The sequence below is a fragment of the Synchiropus splendidus genome, chromosome 10 (assembly GCF_027744825.2).
Source record: "Synchiropus splendidus isolate RoL2022-P1 chromosome 10, RoL_Sspl_1.0, whole genome shotgun sequence".
NCBI lineage: Eukaryota > Metazoa > Chordata > Actinopteri > Syngnathiformes > Callionymidae > Synchiropus > Synchiropus splendidus.
The window spans coordinates 13,402,372-13,422,269 of record NC_071343.1 but is presented as its reverse complement, the minus strand read 5'-3'; the positions used below and the strand labels follow the sequence as shown (position 1 = coordinate 13,422,269).

The 19,898-nt window shown below is 43.2% G+C and overlaps 3 protein-coding genes across 3 annotated transcripts; all 3 read left to right on the top strand.

Moving 5' to 3' along the window:
- The first annotated feature begins 562 nt into the window (after positions 1-562).
- col28a2a (collagen, type XXVIII, alpha 2a) lies at positions 563-12,665 on the top strand. Its single transcript, XM_053877791.1, has 34 exons — positions 563-686; positions 991-1,565; positions 1,785-1,805; positions 1,866-1,925; positions 3,593-3,646; positions 4,275-4,319; positions 4,397-4,423; positions 4,500-4,544; positions 4,623-4,667; positions 5,661-5,714; positions 6,552-6,620; positions 6,690-6,758; positions 7,248-7,316; positions 7,825-7,893; positions 8,741-8,809; positions 8,901-8,969; positions 9,051-9,119; positions 9,197-9,268; positions 9,417-9,485; positions 9,551-9,622; positions 9,706-9,774; positions 9,867-9,935; positions 10,006-10,074; positions 10,160-10,297; positions 10,376-10,444; positions 10,542-10,610; positions 10,679-10,759; positions 10,874-10,909; positions 10,984-11,020; positions 11,096-11,653; positions 11,735-12,021; positions 12,104-12,314; positions 12,393-12,581; positions 12,661-12,665. The coding sequence occupies exons 1-34, from the start codon at positions 563-565 to the stop codon at positions 12,663-12,665; spliced, it is 3,633 nt and encodes a 1,210-aa protein (XP_053733766.1).
- A 659-nt stretch (positions 12,666-13,324) lies between these two features.
- On the top strand, positions 13,325-15,940 carry bbs5 (Bardet-Biedl syndrome 5). Its single transcript, XM_053878082.1, has 12 exons — positions 13,325-13,466; positions 13,706-13,788; positions 13,930-13,995; positions 14,080-14,129; positions 14,204-14,331; positions 14,403-14,538; positions 14,611-14,706; positions 14,820-14,882; positions 14,945-15,079; positions 15,155-15,238; positions 15,576-15,599; positions 15,690-15,940. The coding sequence occupies exons 1-12, from the start codon at positions 13,405-13,407 to the stop codon at positions 15,789-15,791; spliced, it is 1,029 nt and encodes a 342-aa protein (XP_053734057.1). The 5' UTR covers positions 13,325-13,404; the 3' UTR covers positions 15,792-15,940.
- Positions 15,941-16,074: 134 nt separating this feature from the next.
- klhl41a (kelch-like family member 41a) lies at positions 16,075-19,565 on the top strand. The gene is made up of 6 exons (XM_053878072.1): positions 16,075-17,509; positions 17,568-17,725; positions 17,791-17,898; positions 18,617-18,802; positions 19,163-19,309; positions 19,381-19,565. Exons 1-6 carry the CDS (start codon positions 16,430-16,432, stop codon positions 19,490-19,492), a joined length of 1,791 nt encoding a protein of 596 aa, XP_053734047.1. The 5' UTR covers positions 16,075-16,429; the 3' UTR covers positions 19,493-19,565.
- Positions 19,566-19,898: the final 333 nt, after the last annotated feature.

Below are 19,898 nucleotides of genomic sequence, written 5' to 3'. Positions count from 1 at the left end.
CAGAAAAGTCTGTCAATAAATAATTATTTAACATTATTTATTTTTCATCATTTGTAAGATGAAAAAATGTCAAACCTTTGTTACAAAACACACATACTGCCAGTAACTATTTTGACTGAGACTGTCACTGCCATATTCTTACATTAAAATTGAAATGAATAGGGCCGTTGAGAATAATAAAAATAAAAATAAAAATAAACAATGTGCACGATTCCAATTAAGATATAGGGTGTAATGTGAAGTGTCATGCCGGCAGACGTATCCACCCCTGCCCCGGAGGCAGGGGGAGTCCTGGAACAATTTCTTCGAGTACGATCAGATGGTTCCTCCTTATAAAGGAGGAGTGAAAGTCTGGGGGTCTCACCGTCTGCTGCTATGCATGAATGACTCTGCTGCTCCTCAATCAACACACACCCACTCCACATCAACACCTCTGCAGCTCCAAAGATTCTAGAGTCTGCAGAGCTTCTGCAGGAGGCAGGAAGGTGAGGTCTTTTCATTGATTCATCCCAGCATTCATTAACAGTGACATGCTGTTTCCTCTCTTGCAGCTGGGTCCAGGATGCTCCTCTCCTTGGTGCCGGTGTTGCTGGTCTCAGCGTGGGCTGGCTGGGCTCAAGAGTTAAGCGAGGACAGAGTAAATAAGAGAGGCAAATCCGTGTCACCAAATATTCATGATGGTCAAGGTAGGATGAAAGAAGACGCACAATTTTCATCACAAATTTTAATAATAACGAAGAAAAAGAAACTATCCCAGTCAAGTGTCAATGCCAAACTGTAATAACTCACATTGCCTCCTCATCTTTGTTTACCTGTTACTGCAAATGCATTTTTTTATTCTACTTTAGAGTACTTTTGAAGTCGAACAATGCTTCTCCTTGTCATCTGCTGAGATGCATACACTTCCTGCTATATCTATTTATATATTTCCTGTAGTTTCTCTTTACATCATGGGGTGAATAGATTCATTCGTATTTTGTGATCACACAGCTGTTTTGGACGAAGACTGTGGCCTGGAGCTCTCCTTTCTCCTGGACAGCTCTGAGAGCGCCAAGGACAATCACGAGCAGGAGAAGCAGTTCGCCATGAACTTGGTGGATAAACTCCAGGGGACGCGTCTGGCCAACGGCCGGAGCTTGAGTCTGAGGGTAGCTCTGCTCCAGTACAGCAGTCACGTCATCATAGAGCAGACCTTTGGAGACTGGAGGGGGACGGAGAACTTCAAGAGCCAAATCACTCCCATCATTTACATCGGACATGGCACCTACACCACCTACGCCATCACCAACATGACCAGGATCTACATGGGGGAGTCCGACGTCGGGAGCATCAAGGTGGCTGTGCTGCTGACGGACGGCATTTCCCACCCGAGGAACCCGGATATTTTCTCAGCCGTGGCTGATGCCAAAAACCAGGGCATCCGGTTCTTCACTCTGGGCATCACCAGGGCGGCCAATGAACCAGCCAACGTGGCCCAGCTGAGGCTCATCGCCAGCTCTCCCGCCTCCACCTTCCTGCACAACCTGCAGGATCGAGACATAGTCGGGAAAATTGCCACTGAAGTTGTGAGTGCATATATCTTACTTACTCGTCTTTCATCGGCAGTGACGCATGGACAGGTTTGCTCAGGTGCAGAGATCCAATGATGACAGCGTTGGAGAGACAAACCAAAGAATGTCAGCTTAGGACAGCTCCATCAAAGCCCACCTTTTTCTTCCCATCAAAATGTCCATGAATTCAAATGATTCATGTCTATATTAATCCGGATCTATTTTCTTTTTCAGACCACCTTGGCTAATGAAGGGGTAAGTATACCATTCATTTTGGTTTCTAGAACGTTGTGACCGACAAGTCTCTATCTTTAGTGCCCGTTGGCTCAGAAATGTGCCTGTGAGAAGGGGGAGCGGGGACCAAGTGGACCTGCGGTAAGTTTCTTTGAAATATTAACCTTCGTATGTGGCACAAAAAAATCAGTCAAACTTCAAGTTACAAACCATGAGAGTCATCTGCCCTTCTGGTGTAGGTTGTAGAATTTTATAGAAAGAAGCCTCCACATTCTGAAACACACCTATGGCAACAGAACAAGTGAAGAAAAGACGCTTGTTGCCACTGCAGGAGAGATTTGTTTGTGCCTTTGTTTGCCTTGTCTTCCCTTTGTATCCAGAGGGCAACTGTGCAGTCAGCGATAAATCATGTCTGAGAATATTGGCCAGTTTTCACAATGAGCATTAGATAGATTAGCATTTCTGCTATTTGGTGTGAAGTAAATTTATGCCAAACATGCTGATGCTAACAATAAAGTGGGGCTAAGATTCAAGAAGGCAGCAATTCATAAGCCATATTAAGCTGATAAAAACAATAATTTAAGACAGTAAAACACTTAATTTCGTTTTTTTTCTTTTTACTTTTTTTCCAAAACTGAGCAACCTTCACAAATGTTCACCGACACACATTTCACAATATTTTTTTAAATCATGAACACTTTATTTCACATTATGTCGAAGCATGGTGCGCGACCACGAAGACAGAGCAGACGACAATAGTTGACATAAATAGAGGCGAGGATACCCATTATGAATACAAATAAAAAGGCAGACCTTGATATGTCTGTCTAGTTACCATTTATTCCAAGTGACTGAATATCACTGTCTTTGACAAACAGGTCCCTACATTAAAATACTGAATGCCCAAAGTGTTTATGAGCTTATGAATAATTAATATTATATACTAAACTAATTTTTTTTTAATTATAAGTAAGTCAAAATGAAAAGTCTTGAAGCAACGGCAGCAGAACTTTTGTTTTCAGTTGCCAATCTACCACAGATCAAGCATGACTGTATTGACGGCTGCAAATGCTAGCGCAAGCTCAAAATGTCATTTGGTTCTATAGCTCAACTGCATGTATGAATTTAACAGAAAGACACTTTGACCACGAAACGACCAGGAAGATCAGTTGTCTGCCCAAATCAGCTCTCTGATCTCTGCTGTTGACAAAACAAGTGTCCCGGCTGGGGCCCCCCAGATGTCTAGGGCCCGTGCCCTGGGGTCCTCAGACGAGCATCGGCTCAGTCGGTGACAGGCTCAGCAGTCAGCAGCCAGATTACCTGGCTGCTGACAGACAGCTGCCTGGTGATTAACCAGGTGCCTTCTCTCCTCCAAGATTCCTCAAATTCTTCCGCTCAGACGAAGAGACTCTCATAATTGCTCACTCATCACTTTAACGGTCAGCAGCAAGTGATTTCGGGGGCATAGCATCTGACACACGCTGTCCAGGTGAAGCCCAAGACGATGACCCCTGTCCTGGAGGAGCAGATCGCTCTGGCCCCGGGGCCACCTGTCAGACACACAGACAGCCATGAGCTCATAAGACACACTTCGTCAGCAGTGACCTTCTTCTCTCTTTGTCTGGCTCACTGTTCAAATGTCGTCGATCTTTAGGAAGCTGGCTCAGCTGAGCACATCCCCTAAGTAAATAATCATCACTTTATGGGACCATTTTTGTGTTATGCGTGGACCACTTGTAATGCACCTCTTATGTAACTATTGAATACAATGAGTGATGAAATCTGCTTTCCCCAATTTTCATTTTCAGGGGAAGAAGGGTCGCCCTGGAGAAGATGGCGCTCCGGGGCAGAAAGGTCAAAAGGTGCGTGTCTGTTGAACTATGGCATTTTTGGCTGTACTTTTTTCCTAGAGTAATATCATCCAGGAATTTCACATCTGGACCTGCTTTCAAAGTTTAATTTGACTAGAACAATCAGTAAACAGGTTGAATTACAATCCAATAAAGGTTTGTCTAATATACTACTAATACTTCACCATGTTGACTTGCTTTCTCTGATCGATTTAGAAATACAAATCTTCTACAAATCATTTTTGTTTTGATGTATTGTTTTAAAATATATCAAACTTTTTTTGCAGTAGTATTATGGGGTTTCTTCCACAAACCTTTGGCTGAAAATGAATATATATATATATATATATATATATATATATACACACACTTCTATTATTATGAAAATAATAGAAGTTGTAGAAATCACAGAGTAAGTGCCTTCTCAACGGAAGTGTTTGGTTTAACACACTTTAATGAGCAGTGAGAAAAAAAAGGGTTAGAGTTAGGGTTAGGGTTAGGGTTATTAGGGTTGTTCCATTGTGCTCTGCTCACCATCAAAGAAGAGGATTGTGTTTGTCATTGTTTTGCTTGTTTTTTTTTTTACATTGGAACTCAGTACAGCACTCAATATTCAACCACATTAATCTTGTCACTTCAGGGCGAGGCTGGACTGAGTGGTCTCGCCGGGCGAGAGGGAGCTGAGGTAAAGATGTCTGAATGAATTTAAAAAATAACTTTGCATTGCAATTTCCTGTAGTGAAATTGTTGTATTTGTTTCAGGGTAAACCTGGATACAAAGGAGACAAGGTGAGTCCATTAAAACGTGTAAAGCGTGAATTTGGGAGGAAGACCAACATGTGAGGCGGCTGTGTTCTTACCACAGGGTGAGCGGGGGGAGTGTGGCACACCAGGAATCAAAGGAGACCGGGTATGTATTGTAATACACCTATCTAGCGTGTGAATTGTTCCACCTTCCTCCCACTGACAAACTCTGATACCGCTGCAGGGTCCTGAGGGTTCAGTCGGCCCAAGAGGACTGAGAGGCCTGCAGGTCAGTGTCCTCAGCCGTCTCTTTAATACTAACAAGAGATGCTCGCCAGGCCGTTTCTTAACAAGATGTATCATAAACAACAACGAAACACAAGATGCTTTAGCATTTCATTTTGTAATCTAGCGATGAAAGAACTAAGGTGACGATGTAATAACAGTAATAAGTATGTACTACTACTGCCTCTTGTAAAAACACTGCTATGTTTAATGATAGGATCTTATTAAACAAGTAAACTAATGGCACAACATCGCATTCTGTAACAACAATAAAGTATGTGTGACTCATTATGTAATGTTATTGCACACGGTGCATCGGCATCACATGATGTAACAATGATGAAGTAAATCATAATAATACAATCATAGTTGGTTATTTTATAATGTTACAATGTTCAAGATATAATTTTAGGATGAGCACAGTGAACTTGGTTGTCAATAATGCCTCAGTTGAAATTCAAAACAGGGTTCAAATATGGCACCTTCATTATGTCCATCCTTCTTTTCCTTTCGGCTTCTCCCTTCAGGGGTCGCCACAGCGGATCATCCTCCTCCATCTCACCCTGCTTCCTCTTCTCTCAAACCTACAGACCTCATGTCCTCCTTCACCACCTCCATCAATCTCCTCTTTGGCCTTCCTCTCCACCTTCTGCCTGGCAGTTCCAACCTCAACATCTTCCTACCAATGTACTGTCTCTCTCTCCTCTGTACATGTCCAAACCATCTCCATCTAGCCTCTCTGACTTTGTCTCCTAAACACCTGACCACACCAATTACTTTTTGTAATACATGAATTAAAATAATAAGTACTGTGTAATCTCCTTAGTTGCTGTTTTAATTTAAAAAAAAATCATTGCTCACATTTGAGGAGGTTCAGGTTCTTGACTGTTGGCATTGCAGTCTTAAACATTAATTAAATTTACATTTCATTTGAAAAGTTTTATGTCATAAATCGCTTTGTGTCATTTGACGACTGCTCTGCTTCATCGTGTGACAGGGGTCACCAGGACCACTGGGAGACATCGGACCAGAGGGGCTGCAGGGCAAGCAGGTGATTGTAATGGCTTGTCAACATTTAGCTTGAAGATAATTTTTTTCTAAAGAGTATGAAACTTTACCACCCTGGTTTTTACCATGCAACACTGGGGACTTTGTGTCTCTTAATAGACCCCTATGTGAACTTTTGGGAAGGAGCCAAAGCCTCCCCCATCATTATCTTGACTCACTGCTAAAGGTCTTGGTGCAGGTTTTCCCATCGGCCTGTATCCGGGTTCTAAACACAGTCTAAGCAGGAAGTGCCTACAGCGGGTCTGTAGTTAACAGGCTATATGGTAGGTTTGCTGTGTGTCTCGCCTTGTGACAGCATGTTGGTACAGTTTATGGATACGAAGACAAGCATGGTGGTCTTCACGGTGAGATTTGTTCTGTTGAGGAGAGAACTGAGCAAAGATTCTATTCATATACTTTATATGAATCAAGTGACAATTTGAGATTTAAATGTGTGTCATGTAAAGTAGCCAGTGTTGATTCTCCCTCAGATGAGTCATTTGTCTGTTTTGCAGCTCTATTATTTCCTCTCATTAGCCATGTGACTTCCTCTGTTGTATCTTATTATGTCACATAAATCCTGCAATGAATCTCAGTTCTGATGATGTAAATAGAGTCCGACACATTTTTTTTTCCTGGGATTCTCCAGCTATTAGACAGGATTGTGTTTCAGGACAGTTTAAGCTCACTCCTGTTCCGACCTGCATGGAGAGAGCGTATGCGTGACATAGCTTGGAGAACCTATTAAAGATGCCATTATCTTCTGCACTGAGAGCTTTTGTGTTGTGTCACCTGTGCTTTAAGTACTATAGACCTGAGTCGTGACTCTTTCTATACACAGGGTGAACGTGGACCAGCAGGTCCTCCTGGGATTCAGGGCGAAACTGGCATCGGGCTTCCTGGACCAAAAGTAGGACACTGTCTTATCACTGGCATCTTCCCCTTGAGTTCCATGAGCTCATCCTTGTCCAACCTGTAGGGTGACATGGGATTCCAGGGTCGTCCAGGGCCACCTGGACCACTTGGAGTGGGTGAACCTGGCCCACCGGTGAGTTTTAAAATCTACTGAGAGCTGTGTTTTGATTTCAGAAGAGTGGGATTATTTCACATGGCTTTTTGGGCTGTAGGACTCTTTCATGGAAGTAGGACTCCTTTTTTGGTTATTTTTTGTAATTCTAATTTTCCTTTACAAAGGGCGGTTTTAGAATGGCACAACACATTTTGAAGAGGAAATATATTGAATCTATACATGAATCTGTTTAAGGACTACAACTCTTTTAGATGAGAAGGATTCTGTTAGAGGCACAATGTTGACTGTAGCTAAGTTGTCTGCCTCCATATTTGACCAACTACAGCTTTAAATGAATGGATGTGGTTGTATTTGAGACCATGGTTCTCAATGTTAAGAAAATGGTAAATTCAGTGCCCAAAGTGCAGAGAAAAGGGAACAGTTTTGAGATCTTTGTAGGTTCATGATGTTTGGTTCATTCAATTTGCATTTAATGATGAGACATCTTCAATCTTGTGTTGTTTACAGGGACCTCAAGGACCACAAGGTGTTCAAGGAGAAAGGGGACCTCATGGCGAAGGCTTTCCAGGCCCAAAAGTAATATTTCTTTGACCACTTCATCGATAGATAGATAGATAGAGAGAGAGAGAGAGAGACAGACAGACAGACAGACAGACAGATAGATAGACAGATAGATAGATAGATAGATAGATAGATAGATAGATAGATAATGGATATTGGGTCTTAAAACCACAATGAAACCCTGCATTGATTTATTGCTTAACAAGACTAAACAGGCAACTTATTGTTGACATTTTTATTTATTACAACTAAATATCCTAAAGCCACTTGAATAGCAACTGAATAGGCCTTCTGGTTCTTACAGGTTTTTACTACCTGTTCTTATTACAGCCAAACCTCTCTCCACACATAACACACGTATGAGCACGAACACAAAATGGTGCCATGCATGGAAAGTAACTTTCCTTCTTGACAGCTCCTATCATTTGTTCTCAATCACAAAGACACAAGAGCCAACATGTTTCTCTTAGTGAACAATGTGAACTTGCTTGTGATGTAAGAGCGACCTTTCTCTACTCGACAGGGTGATCGAGGGCTGGCTGGACCCCGAGGACCCAGAGGACAGCAGGGTGTAGGGACCAAGGGGGAGCAGGTTGGTGCTGAGATTTATCGCCACCTATGAAAAGAATGCAGTTTAAGATAACTGAGTAAACACTTGCGCGCCTGAGGGCCGCATTGAGAGGAGATAGGGGGATGAACCTACCCATTTAGACACCTGGTTAGGTTGATGGAGCGCTGCCCTATTTACTATAAATAATGTGTAACTGCCCATTCTCATAAAAAAAGCAGATGTAGTCATTGTGGTGTCAACCGAAGGGCATTAACACAGTCTTCAAACTGAAACAGCTCAGAGCATTTTCCATCAGGGCACATATATAAACAATGTTTTTGTAAGAGTTATTGTTGAGCATTAAACTCATCAGTGTTGCCGAACTTTGCAAATGTATCTAACTGGTAGTAGTAGCTACTGGTCAGAAGAAAACAGAGTTATGTTTCATAACTATTCATGAAAACATTGACTGGTTAACTGTGCTCTTTTCCGAGTCTCTGACAGATGGCTGAGCTCTTCACCGGATTTTCTTTAGCTTGCAGCTTATGCTCCTGACCCACAGTTCACGACCTTAAGTGAAAGAACAATGTAAATCGTAGATCCAAATATTAATGAAACACAAGCTGCCTTCTAGCTCAGCTCATTAGAATAGTGCAATAGAGGATACAGTGCTTCCATTGCTTCCTTTCAGTGGTTATCTAATATGTTGTAAATGCTTTGAAGCTTACGTTTCATTTTTAGAGTCTTCGTTTACATTTGTTGGCAACCAAGAAAACATGACCTTGGACCTGTGATCCCCATACCTCCAATTCATCCAAAAGACTCATTTACAATCTTCATTTCATACTGCACATGGCTACACAATTGAGCGTGTATTTTTTTGTTTCAGGGTGACTCTGGGCCCTCAGGTCCTCCAGGTCCCACTGGCCCAATTGGTGTGGGCATACAAGGAGAGAAGGTTTGTGTAAAGTTTGACTATTTTCGTCTCTATTGTTTATCGACCTGGCAAGGATAATGTTGATGATTTGGTTCATGCGTTTTCTGTGTAGGGAGTTGAAGGTCCACGAGGTCCACCAGGTGTCAGAGGTGTCCCAGGAGAAGGTCTACCTGGACCTAAGGTTGGTTTAAAAAATGCTATCATCCTATTACGAAAGCATAATTTTTTCACAACTTTGATGTCACGTTTTGTCCTTTCCAAGGGAGATCAAGGTTTGCCTGGAGAGCAGGGTTCTCCTGGAGAGAGAGGCATAGGGGAACCGGGTGCAAAGGTGCGGAAATAGATATAGGGTTAGTCATCCTCCAAGACTCCACTTAAGTGTCTCCGAATTATGTTGGACTCTTGCAGGGAGAGCCCGGAGCTGCTGGTTTAGGAGGTCTGCCAGGACTTCCAGGAGAGGATGGAGCTCCAGGGCAGAAGGTGCAGTAGATCGTACCAACTGTAATCAAAGCCGTTAATAAATTTTGTATCCCTGCTGAAGTATCTTCATATCTGCTGATACAAGTGTAAACACATTTATTACTTTTTTCCTCCAATGACTTCCTGAACAGGCTTTTTTGTCTTTCAGGGAGAACCCGGGTTACCTGGTATTAGAGGGTCTGAGGGTCCTCCGGGGATTGGCACCCAGGGGGAGAAGGTATCTGCATGGTTAACTGTTAATAACCTTAAAATGAAGATAAATAACAGTTTGTGTCCCGCTAGGGAGACCAAGGTTTGAGGGGCATCCGAGGGCTACATGGTCCACCTGGGGTATCAGGCCCATCAGGACCAAAGGTGAGAATGAAATGAGTCTTAGTTTAAAAACTAGGGAATAAAAAAACGTGAAAAACGGTATGATGAAATGGTGTCTTACTCAGGGTGAACGTGGGGTCCCAGGCCAGCAGGGTCTGCCTGGACAGCCTGGACGCTCCATAAGTGGGCCCAGGGTAAATATGATTCACGAGGCCTTTATCTTTCTTCCTCTTGTAAGAATGGAAGGCTCACTGTATGGTGATGTTGTTTCTGCTTGGTCTTTAAGGGAGACATTGGTCCTTCTGGACCCCCTGGCCCAATCGGTGAAACAGGTCTTGGTCTTCCTGGTCCCAAGGTAAAGCAATTCTTATGACAAAGTAGACATGTTGATTTTTGTTTACGTTAATGGCTGCTTGTTTCATCAGGGTGATCGAGGCCTACCTGGTCCAGCCGGACCAATTGGTCCAAAAGGCGAAGGCAGCCCTGGCCCTGTGGTCAGTATCCAACCCATAATAAGATAAATCAGACCCAAACATCTTAAAGTTCTATCATATTAACATGGTACAATGTAATATGCAGGGTCTTCCTGGGCTACCAGGCTTGCAGGGTGAGCCCGGCCAAGAAGGAGTGGGAATTCCAGGACCAAAGGGTGACGTTGGTTTTAGGGGACCACCAGGTCTTCCTGGGCCACCTGGCGAGGGTATCCAAGGACCACCAGTGAGAGCTTTTGTCATATTCTCCACTTAAAATTCAGTCTCTTTACTTTGGGTAAAACTCCCAAATACTTGTTTAAAGGGAAATGCAGGAAGACCAGGGCCCCCTGGACCAAATGGACCCGCAGGAGAGGGCATTCAAGGTCCAAAGGTGAATAGATTTAAAAGCACTACCTTTGGTTCATATAGACATTGACATAAAATAATTGCAATGCAACAATTCTCATGGTGTTCTGCTGTCTTTCTAGGGTGACCAAGGAACACAAGGTATGACCGGGCCTAGAGGACCTGCAGGACAAGGCTTACCTGGACCAAAAGTAATGATCTATCAGTGTGACATTGTTCCACACTCAATGGGTCTTTGACGACTGACTCTCTGGTGCAGGGTGACCGTGGGTTACAGGGTGAAAGAGGACTGAAGGGTGCAAAAGGAGATTTAGGCGATCCTGGAATCACCGGAGAGGCGGTATGTCACCAAAGAGTTTCCCATTTGAAAGTGACTCCTGAAGCTTTAAAACCAGCTCCGAGCCCAACAGCATGACATTTATTCCAACGTCTTTTTTCAATTTGTCTTTGGCAGGGACGACCAGGAATGAAAGGAGAACCAGGCCTGACGGTACATTGACACTGAAAAAAAGGTTAATCAAATAAAGGCTCTTAATAACTGTACATCACTCACTGTCATTTCAGAGAGAAGACATTATCAAGCTGATTAAAGAAATCTGTGGTAAACTTAATGACTGGTGGTGGGCTGTAAATGCTTAGCAGAAAACAAGATCAAGTGAATGTTTATGGTTGTCAGGATGTGGCGTCAAGTGCAAAGAGCGACCGATGGAGCTGGTGTTCGTCATCGACAGCTCCGAGAGCGTCGGCCCTGAGAATTTCGAAATCGTCAAAGACTTTGTCACCAGATTGGTGGAACGGACAACAGTTGGACGCAACGCCACAAGGATTGGAATGGTCCTTTACAGTCTGGATGTTCATTTAGAGTTCAACCTGGCTCGCTACATGAGCAAGGAAGATGTCAAGCAGGCCATCCGGAAGATGCCCTACATGGGTGAGGGCACGTACACCGGCACTGCCATCAGAAAGGCCACCCAGGAAGCTTTCTTTAGCGCCCGACCGGGTGTCAGGAAAGTAGCCATCGTCATCACTGATGGTCAGACTGACAAACGGGAGCCTGTGAAGCTTGATATCGCTGTGCGGGAGGCTCATGCCGCCAACATTGAAATGTACGCTTTGGGGATTGTAAATTCCACTGATCCAACGCAGGCTGAGTTCTTGAGAGAGCTTGATCTCATCGCTTCTGACCCTGACAGCGAACACATGTATCTTATTGATGATTTCAACACACTCCCAGGTAGGCTACGTTTACCATTTAAATTGTCACAACCTGAGTTGGTGCTAAATTCTATCTGATATTTTTGCGTCCTTTATCAAGCGCTGGAGTCCCAACTGGTCAGTCAGTTCTGTGAAGATGAAAATGGAGCTCTGATCTACAACCGTGTCACAAATGGACACTGGAACGGCAACAATGGACATGGACATGACGTAAATGGTAACCATGTCAATGGCCATGGCAATAACGGTCACAGCTTTGGCTATAACGGAAATAGCCGCAATGGTTTTGTCTACCAAGAGGACCTCCTACACCAGAGACGCACCAGCAGCCGAGGCAGAGGAGACACCTTCACACTGCCCATCAGTTCCGATCCCCTTCCTATCCAGGTTTTGGTTTGAATCGCATTTGAGAGTCACATCAATGATGACAGTGACCATGTGGTGACGCATTTATTCCTTTGCTCTTCAGGTCGTAGAGGATGATGATGGTGAAGATCTAGATTTAAGGGCACAGGTGAGGGGCAGCAGCAATGTGGCGTTAATCAACAAAACTGGATCGTCCTTTGCTGTGAGAGAGAAAACTGCGTCAAAAGCAGTAGTGTCATCATCGTCGTCATCATCATCATCCTCAGTTGTGAAAATTGTGGAATCAAATAAGTTTCAGCCAGACGAAGTTCAAGGTAAGTCATTTCAATTCTTGGCTCTACATAAATTCTGTATATCTATCTTATATTTTATCTTAACACCTTCACTAGAAGCTCCTGCCTTGGATCCACGTTGTAACCTCAGCTTAAACCAGGGAACTTGCCGTAAATACAGCGTCCAATGGTACTATGACAAGCAGGCAAACGCCTGTGCTCAGTTCTGGTATGGAGGCTGCGGTGGAAATGACAACCGTTTTGAAACCGAAGCAGAATGCAAGAAGACATGTGTCCTATCAAGAACAGGTAACTTTGAGTGTTGTCAGTAGCTAGATAAGATTTATTGATATTGAGTGATGACGTTGTATTTATTTCTACCCAGCAGGATGAAAGGAGACAAATCATCAAGAAGATGGTCGAAAATATCTCACATTTTATCATTGGTGATCTGAAAGCTGTGCACTTTTCTAACATGTTTCCTTTCACACTTAAAAGCTAAATATCTTATGTAAGTCACAATTCCACAAAAAAAGTGTACCGTAGGAAATTGAGCAATGTTATTGTCCATTAGAGCCATAAGCAAAATACACGTACTCAGAGATTCGCTGAATGATTCAGACTTCAACACCACTTCATCAAGTTTAGATAAATGTTTCTGTCATATGTCTGTATGTGTCTATTAATATGAAATGTGCTCTGAGTTTGTTTTGTTTTTATTATGATTTTAACTGGCAGCTGCATTGGATTTCCATACTACAGTTTTTGAGAGATCAAGTACATTTGCAGGGCTGTTTTCTAGAATATCTTTAAAGAATAATGTGTATGTTTTTAATAATAAAATACTGAAAATAATGTTGACTGTCTTTTCATTTCTGTTTGTAATAACTTGTGAATGCATCATTGAGAAGTGGATATTGAACTGGCTTTCTACAGCAATAACACTTTCACTATATTTTAATTAAACACGTCCTTTTGTTTCGGTTTACGTTTAAGACTTAAATAAATATATTTCGACGAACCTCTACGTTTGTACCTTTCGACTTGCCGTCAGTTGCCATGGTGATTGCACAGCATTACCAGCCTCAACAGATTACACCCATTTATATCCTCAACCCCGCTACTTACGATCATGGCTTCAGTTTTGGATGCACTTTGGGAGGACCGAGATGTCAGATTCGACATTACAGCGCAGTGAGTGAAATAGAATTGAATTGAAATTCAATGTGACAATCGCTTATCGGCCATGCTAACGTTAGCTTAGCATGCTGGGGATTGTAGCTCCCGATTGGATTGATGTCGATGTTTTCCTCTGTATAACGTCGTTTTTCATACGTGCACTAATTCCACATGTTTCCAAATATGTTCCATGCTTGTAAAATAACGACATGGTGTTTAAAGAGGATTATCAGACGACATTGTTTACGTCGCAGGCAGATGAAAACTCGACCAGGCGAAGTTCTTATCGACTGTCTGGACTCGATAGAAGACACCAAAGGAAACAACGGAGATAGAGGTAACTAGAGAATAAATTGTGTCACGCTGTGTTTCACGTGACACGCGAATGGTAAGTGTGAGTGCTTGTGCTCCTCACGCTGTTCGTTGTGAAGTTGCTGACGTTAAGGGGAACATGAAAATATGACTGTTTTTGTTCCAGGGCGCCTGTTGGTGACGAATCTGAGAATAATCTGGCATTCTCTTGCTTTACCAAGAGTCAATCTTTGTGAGTACAATCGAAATATATTAGCACTGTGAATCATGAATCTGTGCGTCTATCTGTACAATAATTATCACAATAAACCTACAGCCGTTGGCTACAACTCCATCATTAACATCACAACAAGGACGGCCAACTCTGTAAGTTGATACAGTGTGTGTCAGAGTAATACGTCATATTGACTATGACAGTTCATGAACTGAATCCTCTGCAGAAATTAAGGGGCCAGACTGAAGCCCTTTACATCCTGACAAAGTCGAACAACACGCGTTTTGAGTTCATCTTCACAAATGTGGTTCCTGGCAGTCCACGGCTTTTTACTTCAGTCATTGCTGTTCACCGGTAAAACTCAGTTGTAGATTCTCACACTTCCCCGTCAGCATTTCTTCTATTGACCCTGTATTTTGCTGCAGGGCCTATGAGACCTCCAAGATGTACAGGGACCTGAAGTTGCGAGCTGCTCTAATTCAAAACAAGCAGCTGAGACTGTTACCGCGTGAGCAGGTTTACGACAAAATTAATGGCGTGTGGAATCTGTCAAGTGATCAGGTAGATTTAGTTTATATTCTCAAGCAGCGTCTTGAGTAGAATGTTTATTGGGGTTTTTTTTTCCTCATTCAGGGCAATCTCGGGACCTTCTTCATCACCAACGTTCGGATTGTGTGGCACGCTAACATGAATGAGAGCTTCAACGTCAGCATCCCGTACCTCCAGATTGTACGGTGCTGCTATTAACTACTGTAGTTTTGTGTTATGAAATCAAATCCTTGTTTGAAATTTGTCAGTAGTTTATTTATTTTTTAGAATTGCTTGTCTCTTTATCCTCCCAGTGGTCCATCCGGATAAGAGACTCCAAGTTCGGTTTGGCTTTGGTGATAGAAAGTTCCCGTCAGGTAACGTCTTCATGACACGTTATTATCGAGTTTTCTGTATTAAAATGTGCCTCCAATTTAAGAGTGGAGGCTACGTGCTGGGATTTAAGATTGACCCCGTGGATAAGCTTCAAGATGCCCTGAAGGAAATCAACTCCTTACACAAGGTTTACTCCGCCAACCCCATCTTTGGAGTGGACTATGAGATGGAGGAAAAGGTAGCCTTCTTTCTCAGTAAACAGTTGTGTTTAGTGTCGACAAGTGAGTGACGGTAGTCTGTGTGACTGATGCAGCCTCAGCCGTTGGAGGAGCTGACTGTGGAACAAGCCCCTGATGATGTGGAAATTGAACCCGATGAGCAGACGGACGCATTTACGGTGAGTGTGGCAGTTCAACAGCGAGTCATTGGTTTAACTGGGGACTCTGGAAATAGCAGAAGACTAATTCCCTCCAACACAATGAATAAACAGTTTTTCTTGTTGCCTAGCGCCAGCATGTATCAGCACCTGTCTTTTGTCAATAATGAAAACAAATTCTGGATAGTTTTAAATGTATTTTATTACTTCATAGAAGAGGCGATCTAATGGAAAAAAGGCAATTAAATTGCATAAAATGTGTGTTATGATTAGCCTTTTATTTAGGTTGCAGTCAAATGTATTGACTGTCTAAATGTGCTGGAGTACATTTACAGTGACTGTGTTGTGTCTCCCACAGGCATACTTTGCTGATAGCAACAAGGTAAATTCCTGAAAATCCTTCTCACATCCACCTTTTATTTGCTTTAATAACTAAACTAAATTCTTCTTTTTTTTGTTTTTGTCTTAAAAGCAACAAGATCGGGAGCCTGTTTTTTCAGAGGAGCTGGGTCTGGCTATTGAAAAACTGAGGGATGGCTTCACACTTCAAGGACTTTGGGAAGTTATGAGTTGAACTGTTTATAAAATCTAGATATTTGTATAGAATGAATGTTGTTTCATAACAATCAGATGTAGAGTTGTACAGTTATTTATTCTTGTTCCTGTGTTTGATCAGAGGTACGTAAATCGGAGGTTGTCGTTTGAATAAATAAGTCCATGTTATCAGGGATTTTGTGCGACTTTTATTCATAACAATCCATGGCTGGTGTTGACCAGCAGCTTTTTAAGGAACACACATCACGGAGGACAGAAGTATACGAGAACAGTGTCTGTCACCTTGTGTTGTCGCAGCTGTTCAGTGACTAGTGAAGTGGTTTTCCCTGCAGAGCGTCTGGCATCAACACCAGAAGGGAAGGGGTCAGTGCTATTTCTGCTTGATGACTCACTTCATACACAGGCTCTTGTAGTAAAATATGAAAGTAGTTGTCGTGTTAATACTAGATGGAAACGTTGAATACGTGGATGTCCAGCAACAGTCTGGTGACCAGCCTCTGCTCTTCTTTATGACAGCTGTGTGAGCTCTGATTTGGCCCACCTGAATTCTTCGTGGTCGGGCTGCTTGGCTATATTTAGAGGGGCACAGATATACTGAAGTATTTTCCGGCGACAGTGGCCATAGTTCCCCTGGTCTCATCACCGTTGGACTCAAGAATGGATCGTCAAAGTCTGAAGGAAGACCTGCGCCTCTTTCAGAGCACTTTGCTCCAGGACGGACTTAAAGAACTCCTGGACGAGAACAAGCTGATTGACTGTGTTCTTAAAGTTGGGGACCGGAGCATCCCCTGTCATCGGCTGATCTTGGCAGCGTGCAGTCCTTATTTTCGGGAGATTTACTTCTCAGATGATGGCGCGGAAGTGGACCTGAGGGAGGTGGTGCTGGAGGACGTTGACCCTGAAGTGATGAGCCGTGTTGTGGACTATATGTACTCGGCTGAGATCGACATCAATGATGGTAATGTTCAGGACATCATGGCAGTTGCCAGTCGCTTCCAGATTCCATCCGTGTTCACCGTCTGTGTGAACTTCCTCCAGAAGACTCTGTCGATGAGGACCTGCCTGGGCATCTACAGGCTGGGACTGGTGATCAACTGTCCCCGACTGGCCATGGCAGCCAGAGATTACATTGCAGATCGCTTTGAGATGGTTGCTAAAGATCCGGAGTTCCTGGAGCTGGAGCCGCACGAACTCTTCGCCATCATCGGGGCGGACGCGCTGAACGTGGAAAAGGAAGAGGTCGTGTTTGAAAGTCTTATGAGGTGGATCAAGAAAGACAAGCAGAAGCGGCTGAAGTCTCTCGGGGAGGCCTTTGAGTGCATACGCTTCCGTCTCCTCCCGGAGAAATACTTCAAGGAGAAGGTGGAGAAGGATGATGTGGTTAAGGCGGATCCAGAAGCTGTTAAAAAGTTGAAGCTGGTCAAGGACGCGTTCGCTGGGAAGCTGCCTGAGAAGAAGAAGGAGGATCAAGAGGGCGGCGAGGGAAAGCTGCCCGGAGTCCTGAACGACACCCGTCGACTGGGCATGTACGCTAAAGACATGGTCGTGATGATCAGCGACAACGCCGCGGTGGCCTATGACGGAGCAGAGAACGAGTGTTTCCTGGTGGCCATGTCTGAGCAGGTCCCCAGAAACCATGTGAGCATGGTGTCCAAGAGCAACAACCTGTACGTGCTGGGTGGGCTCTTTGTCGACGAGGAGGAGAAGGAAAACCCGCTGCAGTGCTACTTCTACCAGGTATGATAATGACAAAATGATGTTGTGAAGTTGCGATCTAATCTTTCCTATCTTCCAGCTGGACAGTCTGGCGTCCGAGTGGAGGGCTCTGCCCCCCATGCCTTCCCCCAGGTGCCTGTTCGCCATGGGAGAGTTCAACAATCTGATCTTCGCTGTCGCAGGAAAAGACCTGCAGTCGGACGAGTCCCACGACACCGTCCTGTGCTATGACTCCGAGTGAGTTCAGTAGAGTCTGTCAAGCCTCCGGTCTATTTTTCACTTTCCCTTCTGTACTGTTTCAGGAAAATGAAGTGGTCAGAAACAAAGAAGCTGCCGCTGAAAATCCACGGTCACTGTGTCGTGTCGGAGAACGGGCTGATGTATTGCATTGGCGGGAAGACAGATGAAAAGTCAGTAACATATGGATGATGTAAATAGGAATAGCTCTTTTTTGGGGGGGGGTGAAGAGTTGGAATTATCTAGTGTGACAAGCACTTCAAAGTCAGTGCAGACAATCAGGATAATAAGTTGAAACTGCGCCATTTCGAGGTATGAAATTTGTCGCATAAACCTTTAGCTGTTAGCTTCACGGCTAAAAAATAAAATGAAATAAAGACTGAATGAACAAATTACATAAACAGAAGACTAAGTTAGACAGTGCTAGCACACAAACAAAACTGTGCATTTGAACGACTTTAAAACATTTTAGAATCCGATATCAGCTTTATTACCGAGGTCAGTGAGGATCCCACCAACTAGGAAAAATAAATACATAAATAAATAAAATAAATGAATAAAAATAAACAATAATAATAGAAGTAACTAATAAATAAATAAACAACAAGGGCTGTTGTCAGCATTTAGCTCAACTGTGCTAATCAATTAGCTTGTCAAAGCATTTCATTTTTTTTATGAATTGTGAAGAACTGTCTCTCAGTTTTTGTTATATCAACATTTACCAGAGAACCTTAGTGAAATAAACGTCACGGGTGAATGATCGATTTTCAACATGCATCAAGCTAGGTGAGTCACAGGGAACTTGTTACTGTGTAATGTCAAGTAGACATCGTGGAGTTGTATACACCGACTCACACTGAAATTTGACAGCATTTTGTCCTCCACATCCAGTAAGGCCACCAACAAGATGTTCACGTACAATCACAAGAGGTCGGAGTGGAAGGAGGTGGCTTCCATGAAAACGCCCAGGTCTATGTTCGGAGCAACGATCCACAAAGGGAAGATCATTGTGGGAGGAGGGGTCAATGAGGAAGGCCTGACGGCGTCCTGCGAGGCCTATGACTTCTCAACCAACAAGTATGTCATGTCATTCTTTGTTTTGTTGAAGAAAAACAGAGGAGGTGACTGAGTGGAACATAAGGCTTAACACAAAAATGAAAGCATCTCGCAAAATCCTCACTTTGTTTTTATATTCTGCCTTACATTTTCTCTATTACTTTGGTACATCATTTATTATGTACATAATAAAATCATGCTTCATACACTATTATTAATTGGTGTATGCGATCACAACATTAGCTGCCCAGCTCTCCATGATTGGGCAGTTGAGAATCCTGAGCTTCAGTAAAATGTCTTTCTGGGAGCACTCTGTGAGGTTTCCTCCTCCAGTTGAATTAATGCCAACATGAGTTACAGCATCCTGGCTTGGTGTTGCAGGTGGTCACCATTCCCAGAGCTGCCTCAGGAGAGAAGCTCAGTCAACCTGGTGAGCAGTGGAGGGCTGCTCTACTCCATCGGGGGCTTCGCCATGGTGGAGGACGAGAACAAAGAGTGCTCTCCCAGAGAGGTCATCGACATCTGGCAGTATGTGACACGTCCTTCTTCATCTTTAAACCCATAGGACCCGGGTTTATCTGCTGCTGTCACTGTCGCAGGTATGACGAAGAGAAGAAGCAGTGGACGGGGATGATCCGAGAGATGAGATATGCAGCTGGAGCCTCGTGTGCATCCATGCGCCTCAACGCAGCCAAGATGCCCAGATTGTGATCACATCATTTTTACTGACATTCATTCTGTTGAATGTATATTTCAGCAGTATTTGTGTTTTCTGTAAACATTTTTTTGTGGAACACACCTTAATCCATCAATATATCTATATATGTCATAAATCTGTTTTCTCCCAAAAGTGTGCTATTTTTGTTGCTAATAATATAATCTCTCGAATTGTTTATGAAATTAGAGAAACACAATTTCCTAATTAGTTTAAAAACAATCATTTTCATAACAAATATTACAACAAAATTGAATGAGAACGTGATAGTCCGTCAAAGGTTAATTTTTCTGGTTTGGAGAGCGCCATCTAGTGTTGACACTGCAAAATGACTGACGTTTTATGACGACATTGTGGCGGTCATATGCAGAATGTTCCGAGACTTTCGAAGAATTACAGGCG

Coding starts and splice junctions, on each gene's coding strand:
- col28a2a (XM_053877791.1), top strand. CDS start 563: ATGCTCCTCTCCTTGGTGCCGGTGTTGCTGGTCTCAGCGTGGGCTGGC. Junction 4,320..4,396: donor CCGGGCGAGAGGGAGCTGAG/GTAAAGATGTCT, acceptor TATTTGTTTCAG/GGTAAACCTGGATACAAAGG. Junction 9,269..9,416: donor ATGGAGCTCCAGGGCAGAAG/GTGCAGTAGATC, acceptor TTTGTCTTTCAG/GGAGAACCCGGGTTACCTGG.
- bbs5 (XM_053878082.1), top strand. CDS start 13,405: ATGGCTTCAGTTTTGGATGCACTTTGGGAGGACCGAGATGTCAGATTC. Junction 14,332..14,402: donor TCAGTCATTGCTGTTCACCG/GTAAAACTCAGT, acceptor ATTTTGCTGCAG/GGCCTATGAGACCTCCAAGA. Junction 15,600..15,689: donor ACTTTGCTGATAGCAACAAG/GTAAATTCCTGA, acceptor TTGTCTTAAAAG/CAACAAGATCGGGAGCCTGT.
- klhl41a (XM_053878072.1), top strand. CDS start 16,430: ATGGATCGTCAAAGTCTGAAGGAAGACCTGCGCCTCTTTCAGAGCACT. Junction 17,726..17,790: donor GTCCTGTGCTATGACTCCGA/GTGAGTTCAGTA, acceptor GTACTGTTTCAG/GAAAATGAAGTGGTCAGAAA. Junction 17,899..18,616: donor GGCGGGAAGACAGATGAAAA/GTCAGTAACATA, acceptor CTCCACATCCAG/TAAGGCCACCAACAAGATGT.